We start from the raw sequence: 12,501 nt of genomic DNA on the forward strand, positions 1-12,501 counted from the left end.
AGCACTACAGCTACTACTACAACTACTACTACTACAGCTACTACTACTACTACAGCTACTACTACTACAGCTGCTACTACTGCTACTACCACAGCACTAATACTACTATAGCTACTACAGCTACTACAGCTACTACCACAGCACTACTACTACTACAGCACTACTACTACTACAGCTACTACTACAGCTGCTACTACTACAGCTACTACTACAGCTACTACTACTACATCTACTACTACTACAGCTACTACCACAGCTACTACTACCACAGCTATTACTACAACTACTACTACAGCTACTACCACAGAAGCTACTACAGCTACTACCACAGCACTACTACTACAGCTACTACTACTACAGCTACTACTACAACTACTACTACAGCTACTACGACAGCTACTACTACTACAGCTACTACCACAGCTACTACTACAACTACTACTACAGCTACTACAGCACTACAACTACTACTACAGCTACTACTACACCTACTACTACTACTACAGCTACTACTACAACTACTACAGCACTACAGCTACTACTACAGCACTACAGCTACTACTACAGCACTACTACTACTACAGCACTACTACTACTACAGCTACTACCACAGCACTACTACTACTACAGCACTACTACTACTACAGCTACTACTACTACAGCTACTACTACAACTACTACTACAGCTACTACTACTACAGCTACTACTACAACTACTACTACAGCTACCACCACTTCACGAGTGCAGTCACGAGTGGCATCGCCGAGGGGAGAGCCCCACCCGGGGAGTTGCGGCGACTCCACCAGGGCCACCGCTCGGCTCTGTCCACAGTAGGAGTGGGGAGAGTGGAGCCTGTAGAGTGGAGCCTATAGAGGGTGGAGCCTATAGGGGGGAGCCTGTAGGGGGTGGAGCCTATAGGGGGAGCCTATAGGGGGGAGCCTATAGAGGGTGGAGCCTGTAGGGGGGAGCCTATAGAGGGTGGAGCCTGTAGGGGGGAGCCTATAGAGGGTGGAGCCTGTAGGGGGGAGCCTGTAGAGGGTGGAGCCTGTAGGGGGGAGCCTATAGAGGGTGGAGCCTGTAGGGGGGAGCCTATAAAGGGTGAAGCCTGTAGGGGGGAGCCTGTAGGGGGGAGCCTATTGAGGGGAGCCTATAAGGGGTGGAGCTTGTAGGGTGGAGCCTATAGGGGGTGGAGCCTGTAGGGGGGAGCCTGTAGGGGGGAGCCTGTAGGGGGGAGCCTATAGAGGGAGGGTGGAACCATCACCTCCACAACCACCATTGCCACCATCACCACAACACAACCACCATCACCACAACCACCACAACCACTATCACCACAACCACCACAACCACTGTCACCACAACCATGACCATCACCACAACCACCATCACCACCACAACCACAACCATCATCACCAAAACCACCACAACCACCATCACCACAACCATCATCACCACAACCACCACAACCACAACTTGTCAATTGCTGGGCAACCGCTCGCGGTGGTGTGGACAAAGCAGCTGCTGCAGGGGATGATTTCGAGGAACCCTGACGTCACAGTGCATGCAAATGAGATGCTAATTAGGCGCGTCATGCAAATGGCGATTACGCAACATGGCCAAACTTGACGGAACAGACCGGGAATAGAACCAAATGCGACTGCAAAGACAAAGATCCCCCGCGTAGCCTGCAACAGACTCTTAGGGCAAGTGCTGTTAGCCAGCAGCGCCTATGAAGACCGGCCCTATGGCACATGAGTCGGTGGGCGGCTGGCACCACGCCCGGCCGCCTTTGTCTTCCCCGTGGCAATGTTTACTTCACACCACAACACTAGGTACTCATTTGAGGCCCAGTCGACCTAGGGGAGGAGGCACAGGACCGGTTGTTCAGACAATCGTCCACGACCGCTGTTGTTGGCCGTGAGCGGGAATGGAACTCGGGTTCATAGTGCAGTGCTACGACACTCCGGCTCCCCACACACACACACAGGTAACACACACACCAATAGCAATCCCCGCCATTCGCCACTAAGTGACGGTGACGTCACCACGGCGCCTGTGCCAGGCTAGGTGCACTTTGAGGCTGCCACGGGAAGTATCGAAGGCTCTCGCTGACAGGAGGAGGTCTCGGGACAGACCCAGCAGGTGCCATGGGCTGACTGAGATGACCGGTAGATGCACAACCAACTGTACCCCCCTACTGTGCCAGGCTAGGTGCAGAAGGTCTCGGGATAGACCCAGCAGGTGCCATGGGCTGACTGAGATGACCGGTAGATGCACCCCCAGCTGAACCCCCCCCCTACTGTGCCAGGCTAGGTGTAGGTCTCGGGACAGACCCAGCAGGTGCCATGGGTTGACTGACTGAGATGACCGGTAGATGCGCCACCAGCTGTACCCCCCTACTGTGCCAACTTGCTGTGCTTTAGCCACCTGGCGCTCCGCTCGTTGTTGTGAGCGTCGCTCCTCTGCCCTCCGTTGTTGTTGGAGGGCGACTGCCTCCAACTGCCCAGTAGCGTCACACACACACGCAGACACAGGCGCGCACAGACACTCGCACGCACGCACATACAGCTCACAATAAATGAAAATGAATTCTTGAATCGCACGGTGTCTCCGAGTCGTGTTTCCCGTCATCATTGATAATGCGCGTCTCTGCGCGTTTATAGTGTATTTGGCTGCTGCTGTGGATGTCCACGTGATGATGGATGATAATGGATGATGATGATATCAGCCTCTTTGGTTGAACTGCTGTCATTTGTGGTGCCACGGGTCGACTGAGATGAGTGGCTGATGCACCACCTGTGCCCCCTACTGTGCCAACTTGCTGTGCTTTAGCCACCCGGCGCTCCGCTCGTTGTTGTGAGCGTCGATCCTCCGCCCTCCGTTGTTGGAGAGCGACTGCCTCCAACTACCCAGAAGCGTGCTTCACGAGCCTCCTCCATTGAGGCCAATCTTGACACCCACCGCTGGTACCAGTCATCGGCAAGTCCACTCAGCTCCACATCCTCCTCACATCACTCAATCACACACACAGACACCCACACACAGACACCTACACATACAAAAGATCCATCCCCCATATTGCCTTCACATACTGTTGGGGCAAGTGCTGTTAGCGAGTAGCACCTGAGAAGGCCAGAACGGGACACGAGGGGATGGGTGGTCAGCACCATGCCCGGCCGCCTTTGTCTCCCTAGTAGCCATGTTTACATACCACACCAAGTGCTCATTTGAGGCTGAGTCGACCTAGGGGAGGCCCAGGACCAGTTCAGATAATCGTCACTTATGTTGGCCATGAGCGGGAAGTGACCTCAGGACCGCTACACTACTTCTTCTTGGTTCTTTCGGTAAAGACACGTAGAAGGGAAATAATAAAAATAAAATTAAACATAATAAAAATAATAAAATAAAATATCTTTTTCATGTCCTATTTTTATTATGTTTTTTTTTTATTTCCCTTCTACGTGACTTTACCGAAAGAACGAAGAAGATGAATCCCTGCAGTCACGAAAGCTTTAAATCGCTACACCCACACACAGATACTCACACACAGAGACACCCCTCCCCCCGCACACACAGACTTCTATCTACCCCCTAGTGGCCGGATAGAGGGGGCTAAACGGGCCTTACATGGGCTAGAGAATAAATGGACTGATGGGTGAGTTGGTGAGTGGCACGGGCTGAAGAAGAGATGGACCGATGCGGTATGGGAGGATGTGGAGATGAGTGGATTTGCCGAAGACTGGTACCAGCGGTGTCAAGATCGGCTTCTATGGAGGAATGAGGCTCGTGAAGGACGCTACTGGGCAAGTTGGAGGCAGTCGCCCTCCAACAACAACGGAGCGCAGAGGAACGACGCTCACAACAACGGGCAGAGTGCCGGGCGGATAAAACGCAGTGAGTTGGCAAAGTAGGGGGCACAGTTCCTGCATCTGCCAATCATCCATGGCAACCTAGGTCTGTCCCGTGACCTCCTCCTGCACCTAGCCTGGCACAGTGGGGAGCACAGCTGGTGCATCTGTAGAGATGTAGTGAGTCCAACTGAGTCTCAGACGTTGTTCCTTTTAGAGGCAACACATTTATTGTAACACCGTAACACAAAGGGGTAACTGTCCCTGTGCCAGATACAACCTAGGGTGGTGACCACCCAGCTACCTGCACTATACGGAGGAGTTACAGCTACGAAGGGTCGGACCCACACTCGGGTCTCCGACCACATGGTCCCTGGTAGGACGAAGATCTTCCAACTTGAGATGAAGAGCTTCCCGCCCCGGTCCCTCTCAGGCACCCGCCTTATATCCCTCCACGGTCGGGGCCGCTCCGCCCTCGGCCCCGCCCGCCTTCTCGAGCATTCTCGTGCCCTCTCGAACCTTCTCAAGAGCTCTTCCCGGACACGTGATCACCCACCTGGGGCCAGAGGTCGCAACCGGGTACCCGATACCCGTACCCTACCCGATACGCGGCTACCCGTACCCGGCCGGGTACGGGTAGCCGTTTGCGACCATGGTGCGGCCGGGTACGGGTAGGCCGTGAGTCACTGGTGAGTCACCGTTTGTCACTCATTTCGGGTAGGGTACGGGTAGCGTACGGGTACCCGTACCCGGCCGGTACGAGTGAGCTGTGTGAGCTTTGTGTGTGTATGAGTTGTGTGAGTCGGTGTGAGTCAGCGTGAGTGAGCTGTGTGTGAGTCAGTGTGAGCTGTTTGTGAGAGTAAGTCAGTATGAGTGAGTCAGTGTGAGTGAGCTGTGTGTATGAGTGAGCTGTGTGAAAGTCAGCTGTGTGTAAGAGTGAGCTGAGTGAGCTGTGTGAAAGTGAGCTTTGTGTGAAAGTGAGCTTTGTGTGAAAGTGAGCTTTGTGTGTGGGCCGAAATAAAGAGCCTTCTTTATGGATCTTAGGAAGACAATAGCACCTCTTTTGCCCACTTCAGCAGTTGCTTCTTGCTGTGGTTGTCCCACCTAATGACAGACGCTTGTGTTGAGCCCAAGATGTTGCGATTTAATTTATTTTTATTTTATACCTACGTGACTTTACCGAAAGAACCAAAGAGTATGGATACCTGCAGTCACGAAAACTTCAAATCTAACATCACTTATTCAATGTTTGACCCTTATAGACAAAATCAGATAAGTATTCATTCTAAATTATTGAGTCATTTTAACAAAATTGAATTACTGCACTGAAATATGCTGCATCAGGTTACATCGAATTAACAAGAAGCTATTTTTAAAAATACACACCGTCTGCTTAACAGTATATGTACAACATACTATTGTGTCATTCAAAACGAGTAGGCCATTGCATGCTGGCGTTTGGGTCAAAATTGATGAAATTCTAAACATTACCTACAAACTCCACAACCAAGATGCCACATCAACCATTGCCCGCTACTGACAGGCTCTTGTCCACATGCAGGCCAGTGCAGGGCCACCGGTGCAGGGCCACCGGTGCAGGGCCACCGGTGCAGGGCCACCGGTGCAGGGCCATTGGTGCAGGGCCACCCGGTGCAGGGCCACCGGTGCAGGGCCACCTCCTTGTGCCACACAGGGGCAGCTGCTACTTGGGGATGCTCTTCGAGTGTTTGAGACGAGATACGATAAAAAAAACTCTGAATTTCCGAGGTGATTAAGCAAGCACAATAAAAATGCAATGATAACATAGCAAAAGCTTGGGAGCTTATTGGCTATCTCTCCTGGTTAGAGATCTACGCAACCCACAGGTCCACAAAGACTGGCCGCTCTTACCCTGCAGGTTGCACCTAGAAATTGAGTTCAACTTCACATTCTTGTAATTAAAGGCCTGTGACAATGGTGCGTCTATTGGAGCGACATCGTCTCAGACTTACACATCTACCGGGTCTCCATTTGACTTTGTATTGTCTCGGAGGAAGTCCACCCACACCTCCACTTCCACCAACTGCTGGGAGTTGCCTTGCTCTGCCTCGCAGTGAGAATTATCCTCCTGCTTCACGTTGCCTCCATCGATGTGAAGGTCCGATTTTTGAGTTGACTCTTCATCTTCACATTTTACCTTCACTTCTTCGCTTTTCACCATCACTTCTTCATATTTCACCTTCACCTCTTCATATTTCACCTCGATACCTTTAAAAGTGTCCAAGCTGGGATTTTCTTCCGGTTCTTGTTTCATGAGGGATGGGCTCATTGCAGCACTTTGACTTTCACAAGCTGATTTCAGACTCCACTCCTTGTGAATCTTCTGATGCTTGTGTGTTCTCTGGTGTCTTTGAAGATTTGATGACTGTGAAAACGTCTTCCCGCACACACTGCACCTGAAGGGTTTCTCTCCTGTGTGTGTTCTCTGGTGTTGTACAAGAGCAAATGAAACTGTAAATGCCTTTCCACATACACTGCAATTGAAGGGTTTCTCTCCCGTGTGTGTTCTCTGGTGTTCTACATGAGCAGATGACTGTGCAAACGCTTTCCCACACACACTGCACCTGAAGGGTTTCTCTCCTGTGTGTGTTCTCTGGTGTTGTACAAGAGCAGATGAAACTGTAAACGCCTTCCCACACACACTGCACTTGAAGGGTTTATGTCCCGTGTGAGTTCTCTGGTGTATTACAAGAGCAGATGAACGTGCAAACGCCTTCCCACACACACTGCACTGGAAGGGTTTATCTCCTGTGTGTGTTCTCTGGTGTGTTTTAAGAACAGATGACTGTGCAAATGCCTTCCCACACACACTGCACCTGAAGGGTTTCTCTCCAGTATGTGTTCTCTGGTGTGTTACAAGAGTAGATGAAATTGTAAACGCTATCCCACACACACTGCACCTGAAGGGTTTCTCTCCTGTGTGTGTTCTCTGGTGTATTACAAGAGTAGATGAATGTGCAAACGCCTTCCCACACACACTGCATTTGAAGGGTTTCTCTCCTGTGTGTGTTCTGTGGTGTGCTCCAAGAGAAATTGAATGTGCAAATGCCTTCCCACACACACTGCACTTGAAGGATTTCTCTCCCGTGTGTGTTCTCTGGTGCATTACAATAGTAGATGACTGTGCAAACGCCTTTCCACACACACTGCACTTGAAGGGTTTCTCTCCCGTGTGTGTTCTCTGGTGTATTACAAGAGGAGATGAAAATGCAAATGCCTTCCCACACACACTGCACTTGAAGGGTTTCTCTCCTGTGTGTGTTCTCTGGTGTTTTTTAAGAGCAGATGGATGTGAAAATGCCTTCCCATACACACTGCCCTTGAAGGGTTTCTCTCCCGTGTGAGTTCTCTGGTGCCGTGACAAAGTACCAGTACGATCCGTGCTGTATGCACGCTGGTCGCATTGTTGCCTTTTTGCACCGAGCCGCGCCGAGTGCCTTTGCTCCATTAGAATAATTCTGCAGAGGAAGTGACAGCTGCAGACAGAAAAAAAATATCAACACCATCTACACGTCAGTATTGATGTACAGAAGAATGCATATATACAGTCACACGTCTATACTTCTTCTTGGTTCTTTCGGTAAAGTCAGATTTGCTGTATCAAGTGACTCACTTGATACAGCAAATCTGGCTGTGACTGTATCAAGTGAGTCACTTGATACAGCAAATCTGGCTGTGACGGTCTCACCTGAAGACGGAGACTTGTGTTGCCTCCGAAATGTCGTGATTTTTATTATTTTATTTGTATTAATTTTAATTTCATTTTTTACCTACGTGACTTTACCGAAAAAACTAAGAGTACGCTCTGCAATGCTTAGAGCTGTTAACAGCGTGCCGGGAGATTTTAGGTGGCGTTTCGCTCCTGGCCGATGAAGCCATTGGCTTCTCGGAGTTCAATACATATCCGTGCGAAGAATGGGTACAACTGCTATCTTAAATATAAAGCAGAAATTACATGTTTGTTTGAAGCAGCAAAAACTCTACAACGCCGAGCTCTGGCGTCACAGCTTATGCTGTCTGGAATTTCTAAGTAAATGCGACTATTTTCGGATCACCACGTCATTCCCTTCCTGAGTGGCCAAAACCGACCTTACGTAAAAGTGGGTTAAGGTTGAATTGAGTGAAAATATCCGATTTTGGTGAATTGATTTGTTTCGGCTTTTTTCTTTCTTGCAAGCATCAATTTTTTCAGGGTTTTTCCGTGAAATATAAGGGAATATGAAATTAATCCAAGACAAGAATCCAAGTCCCGGGCGAAGCCGGAGAGTTAAGCTAGTTACTAATAAACCCCAATGATCCAATCGAAATTAGGGATCGTTGGGGGGGGCACGTGCCACCCTACTCCCACTGGCTCCACCACTGTCACACTGGGCATGGTTCACAGGTGGTGGTGTGTCCAGACCCACACCTGGCCACCTTCACCTGCTCAGTATTAATGCTTCCTTACTCTACCAAGAAATTAATTGAGGATCAATCAACATCGCCGAGGCTGCGTGTCTCTCTCTCTCCCCGTCGTGAGATGTTAACTACCTCTCCTGGCATACAGGAAGTCGTGCGTGTCTCTCTCCGTCGTCGCGTGGATTTCCCTCCGGATCCTCCTGTTGTCCCCACTCCACATGCAGAGAGTGAACACCACCACGCTGATGACAAGCCTCACCTTGTTGTTGTTGTGGGCTGGTCGCTTCTGAAAACAAGAGCGGTAGAGCAGCTAAAGCGGGCTTGGCCTGGTAAAATAAAAACTGTGTGAATATTTAAAACAAAACAAAGTTACAAAGTAGTGAGCCAGGTCAAGACAAATTAAACTTAAGCGAGAGAATTGAAGCACAAGCGATCAGGCAAGGGCAGGAGGCAAGGCCTAGCGTTGTAAAGTTCTAACTTGGACATCGCTTCCATGCTCGCTGCTACTCAATTGACATCCCTACAAGAGAGAGAGCGAGGCTCTACCTCGGTAAACAACAACCATCACCATCAAAACAACCACCACAATCAACACAAGCACCACAACCGCGATGAGAATTTCTCACCTCGGATATCAATGCACGGGCGAAACGGCAGCTTCCTGTTATCTCGCTACGTCACGCGGCAGTAGGAGGTGACATGACGTCACTTGCAGGGCACAAGACACTCACTCCCACAATGAGCGGCTCTGTAACTTAAATACATTATGCTAATCAGCCCGGCCAATCCGTAGGAGCTGTGTGTGTGAGTGAGCTGTGTGTGTGCGTGAGTCAGTGTGAGTGAGTCAGTGTGAGTGAGCTGTGTGTGTGAGTGAGTCAGTGTGAGTGAGTCAGTGTGAGTGAGCTGTGTGTGAGCGTGAGCTGTGTGTGAGTGAGCTGTGTGTGTGAGTGAGCTGTGGGTGTGCATGAGTCAGTGTGAGTGAGTCAGTGTGAGTGAGCTGTGTGTATGAGTGAGCTGTATGTGAGTGAGCTGTGTGTGAAAGTGAGCTGTGTGTGAGAGTGAACTGTGTGTGTGAGTGAGCTAAGTGTGTGAGTGAGCTGTGTGTGAAAATGAGCTGTGTGTGAGAGTGAGCTGTGTGTGTGAGTGAGTTGTGTGTGTGAGAGAATGAGCTGTGTGTGAACTGTGTGTGAGCTGCGTGTGAGTGTGTGTGAATCAGTGTGTGTGAATCAGTGTGAGTGAGCTGTGTGTGTGAGTGAGCTGTGTGTGAGAGTGAGCTGTGTGTGTGAGAGAATGAGCTGTGTGTGAGCTGCGTGTGAGTGTGTGTGAGTCAGTGTGAGTGAGCTGTGTGTGAGTGAGTCAGTGTGAGTGAGCTGTGTATGTGTGTGAGCGAGCTGTGTGTGAGTGAGCTGTGTGTGTGAGTGAGCTGTGTGTGAGAGTGAGCTGTGTGTGTGAGTGAGCTGTGTGTGAGTGAGTCAGTGTGAGTGAGTCAGTGTGAGTGAGCTGTGTGTGAGTGAGTCCGTGTGAGTGAGTCAGTGTGAGTGAGCTGTGTGAGTTAGCTGTGTGTGAGATTGAGTTGTGTGTGAGTGTGAGTCAGTATGAGTGAGTCAGTGTGAGTGAGCTGTGTGTATGAGTGAGCTGTATGTGAGAGTGAGCTGTGTGTGTGAGTGAGCTGTGTGTGAGAGTGAGCTGTATGTGAGTGAGCTGTGTGTGTGAGTGAGCTGTGTGTGAGTGAGTCAGTGTGAGTGAGTCAGTGTGAGTGAGCTGTGTGTGCGTGAGTCAGTGTGAGTGAGTCAGTGTGAGTGAGCTGTGTGAGTGAGCTGTGTGTGAGTGAGTCAGTGTGAGTGAGTCAGTGTGAGTGAGTCAGTGTGAGTGAGCTGTGTGAGTGAGCTGTGTGTGAGATTGAGCTGTGTGTGAGAGTGAGCTGTGTGTGTCAGAGAATGAGCTGTGTGTGAGCTGCGTGTGAGTGTGTGTGAGTCAGTGTGAGTGAGCTGTGTGTGAGTGAGTCAGTGTGAGTGAGTCAGTGTGAGTGAGCTGTGAGAGTGAGCTGTGTGTGAGTGAGTCAGTGTGAGTGAGTCAGTGTGAGTGAGCTGTGTGAGTGAGCTGTGTGTGAGATTGAGCTGTGTGTGAGGGTGAACTGTGTGTGTGAGAGAATGAGCTGTGTGTGAGCTTTGTGTGTGTGAGTCCGTGTGAGTGAGTCAGTGTGAGTGAGTCAGTGTGAGTGAGCTGTGTGTGTGAGTGAGTCAGTGTGAGTGAGCTGTGTGTGAGTGTGAGTCAGTATGAGTGAGTCAGTGTGAGTGAGCTGTGTGTGTGAGTGAGTCAGTGTGAGTGAGCTGTGTGTGAGTGTGTCAGTATGAGTGAGTCAGTGTGAGTGAGCTGTGTGTATGAGTGAGCTGTATGTGAGTGAGCTGTGTGTGAGAGTGAACTGTTTGTGTGAGTGAGCTGTGTGTGTGAGTGAGCTGTGTGTGGAAATGAGCTGTGTGTGAGAGTGAGCTGTGTGTGTGAGTGAGTTGTGTGTGAGAGAATGAGCTGTGTGTGAGCTGTGTGTGAGCTGCGTGTGAGTGTGTGTGAATCAGTGTGTGTGAATCAGTGTGAGTGAGCTGTGTGTGTGAGTGAGCTGTGTGTGAGAGTGAGCTGTGTGTGAGAGAGAATAAGCTGTGTGTGAGCTGCGTGTGAGTGTGTGTGAGTCAGTGTGAGTGAGCTGTGTGTGAGTGAGTCAGTGTGAGTGAGTCAGTGTGAGTGAGCTGTGTGAGTGAGCTGTGTGTGAGATTGAGTTGTGTGTGAGTGTGAGTCAGTATGAGTGAGTCAGTGTGAGTGAGCTGTGTGTATGAGTGAGCTGTATGTGAGAGTGAGCTGTGTGTGTGAGTGAGCTGTGTGTGAGAATGAGCTGTATGTGAGTGAACTGTGTGTGTGAGTGAGTTGTGTGTGTGAGAGGATGAGCTGTGTGTGAGCTGTGTGTGAGTGTGTGTGAGTCAGTGTGTGTGAATCGGTGTGAGTGAGCTGTGTGTGTGAGTGAGCTGTGTGTGAGAGTGAGCTGTGTGTGTGAGAGAATGAGCTGTGTGTGAGCTGCGTGTGAGTGTGCGTGAGTCAGTGTGAGTGAGCTGTGTGTGAGTGAGTCAGTGAGTGAGCTGTGTATGTGTGTGAGCGAGCTGTGTGTGAGTGAGCTGTGTGTGTGAGTGAGCTGTGTGTGAAAATGAGCTGTGTGTGAGAGTGAGCTGTGTGTGTGAGTGAGTTGTGTGTGTGAGAGAATGAGCTGTGTGTGAGCTGTGTGTGAGCTGCGTGTGAGTGTGTGTGAATCAGTGTGTGTGAATCAGTGTGAGTGAGCTGTGTGTGTGAGAGAATGAGCTGTGTGTGAGCTGCGTGTGAGTGTGTGTGAGTCAGTGTGAGTGAGCTGTGTGTGAGTGAGTCAGTGTGAGTGAGTCAGTGTGAGTGAGCTGTGTGTGAGTGAGTCAGTGTGAGTGAGCTGTGTGAGTGAGCTGTGTGTGAGATTGAGTTGTGTGTGAGTGTGAGTCAGTATGAGTGAGTCAGTGTGAGTGAGCTGTGTGTATGAGTGAGCTGTATGTGAGAGTGAGCTGTGTGTGTGAGTGAGCTGTGTGTGAGAGTGAGCTGTATGTGAGTGAGCTGTGTGTGTGAGTGAGTTGTGTGTGTGAGAGAATGAGCTGTGTGTGAGCTGTGTGTGAGCTGCGTGTGAGTGTGTGTGAATCAGTGTGAGTGAGCTGTGTGTGTGAGTGAGCTGTGTGTGAGAGTGAGCTGTGTGTGTGAGAGAATGAGCTGTGTGTGAGCTGCGCGTGAGTCAGTGTGAGTGAGCTGTGTATGTGAGTGAGCTGTGTATGTGTGTGAGCGAGCTGTGTGTGAGTGAGCTGTGTGTGTGAGTGAGCTGTGTGTGAGAGTGAGCTGTGTGTGTGTGAGTGAGCTGTGTGTGAGTGAGTCAGTGTGAGTGAGTCAGTGTGAGTGAGCTGTGTGTATGAGTGAGCTGTATGTGAGAGTGAGCTGTGTGTGTGAGTGAGTGAGCTGTGTGTGAGAGTGAGCTGTGTGTGAGTGAGCTGTGTGTGTGAGTGAGCTGTGTGTGAGTGAGTCAGTGTGAGTGAGTCAGTGTGAGTGAGCTGTGTGTGAGTGAGTCAGTGTGAGTGAGTCAGTGTGAGTGAGCTGTGTGAGTGAGCTGTGTGTGAGATTGAGTTGTGTGTGAGTGTGAGTCAGTATTAGTGAGTCAGTGTGAGT

At 50.2% G+C, this 12,501-nt stretch overlaps 1 protein-coding gene across 3 annotated transcripts; it reads right to left on the reverse strand.

The window, feature by feature from the left end:
• Positions 1–4,081: 4,081 nt before the first annotated feature.
• Positions 4,082–9,060, reverse strand: LOC144953004 (uncharacterized). Of its 3 annotated transcripts, none has more exons than XM_078883496.1 (3): positions 8,913–9,060; positions 8,419–8,572; positions 4,082–7,364 (listed from the first exon to the last, which is right to left on the reverse strand). In XM_078883496.1, the coding sequence occupies exon 3, from the start codon at positions 7,334–7,336 to the stop codon at positions 5,837–5,839; it is 1,500 nt and encodes a 499-aa protein (XP_078739622.1). In that variant the 5' UTR covers positions 7,337–7,364; positions 8,419–8,572; positions 8,913–9,060; the 3' UTR covers positions 4,082–5,836. The 3 variants fall into 3 exon arrangements, with proteins under 3 accessions (XP_078739622.1, XP_078739624.1, XP_078739623.1); XM_078883498.1 differs by having other exon boundaries at positions 8,546–8,612; XM_078883497.1 differs by having other exon boundaries at positions 8,419–8,612.
• Between the last annotated feature and the right edge of the window lie 3,441 nt (positions 9,061–12,501).

This window comes from Lampetra fluviatilis, chromosome 71, assembly GCF_964198595.1.
Source record: "Lampetra fluviatilis chromosome 71, kcLamFluv1.1, whole genome shotgun sequence".
Taxonomy (NCBI): Eukaryota; Metazoa; Chordata; class Hyperoartia; order Petromyzontiformes; family Petromyzontidae; genus Lampetra; species Lampetra fluviatilis.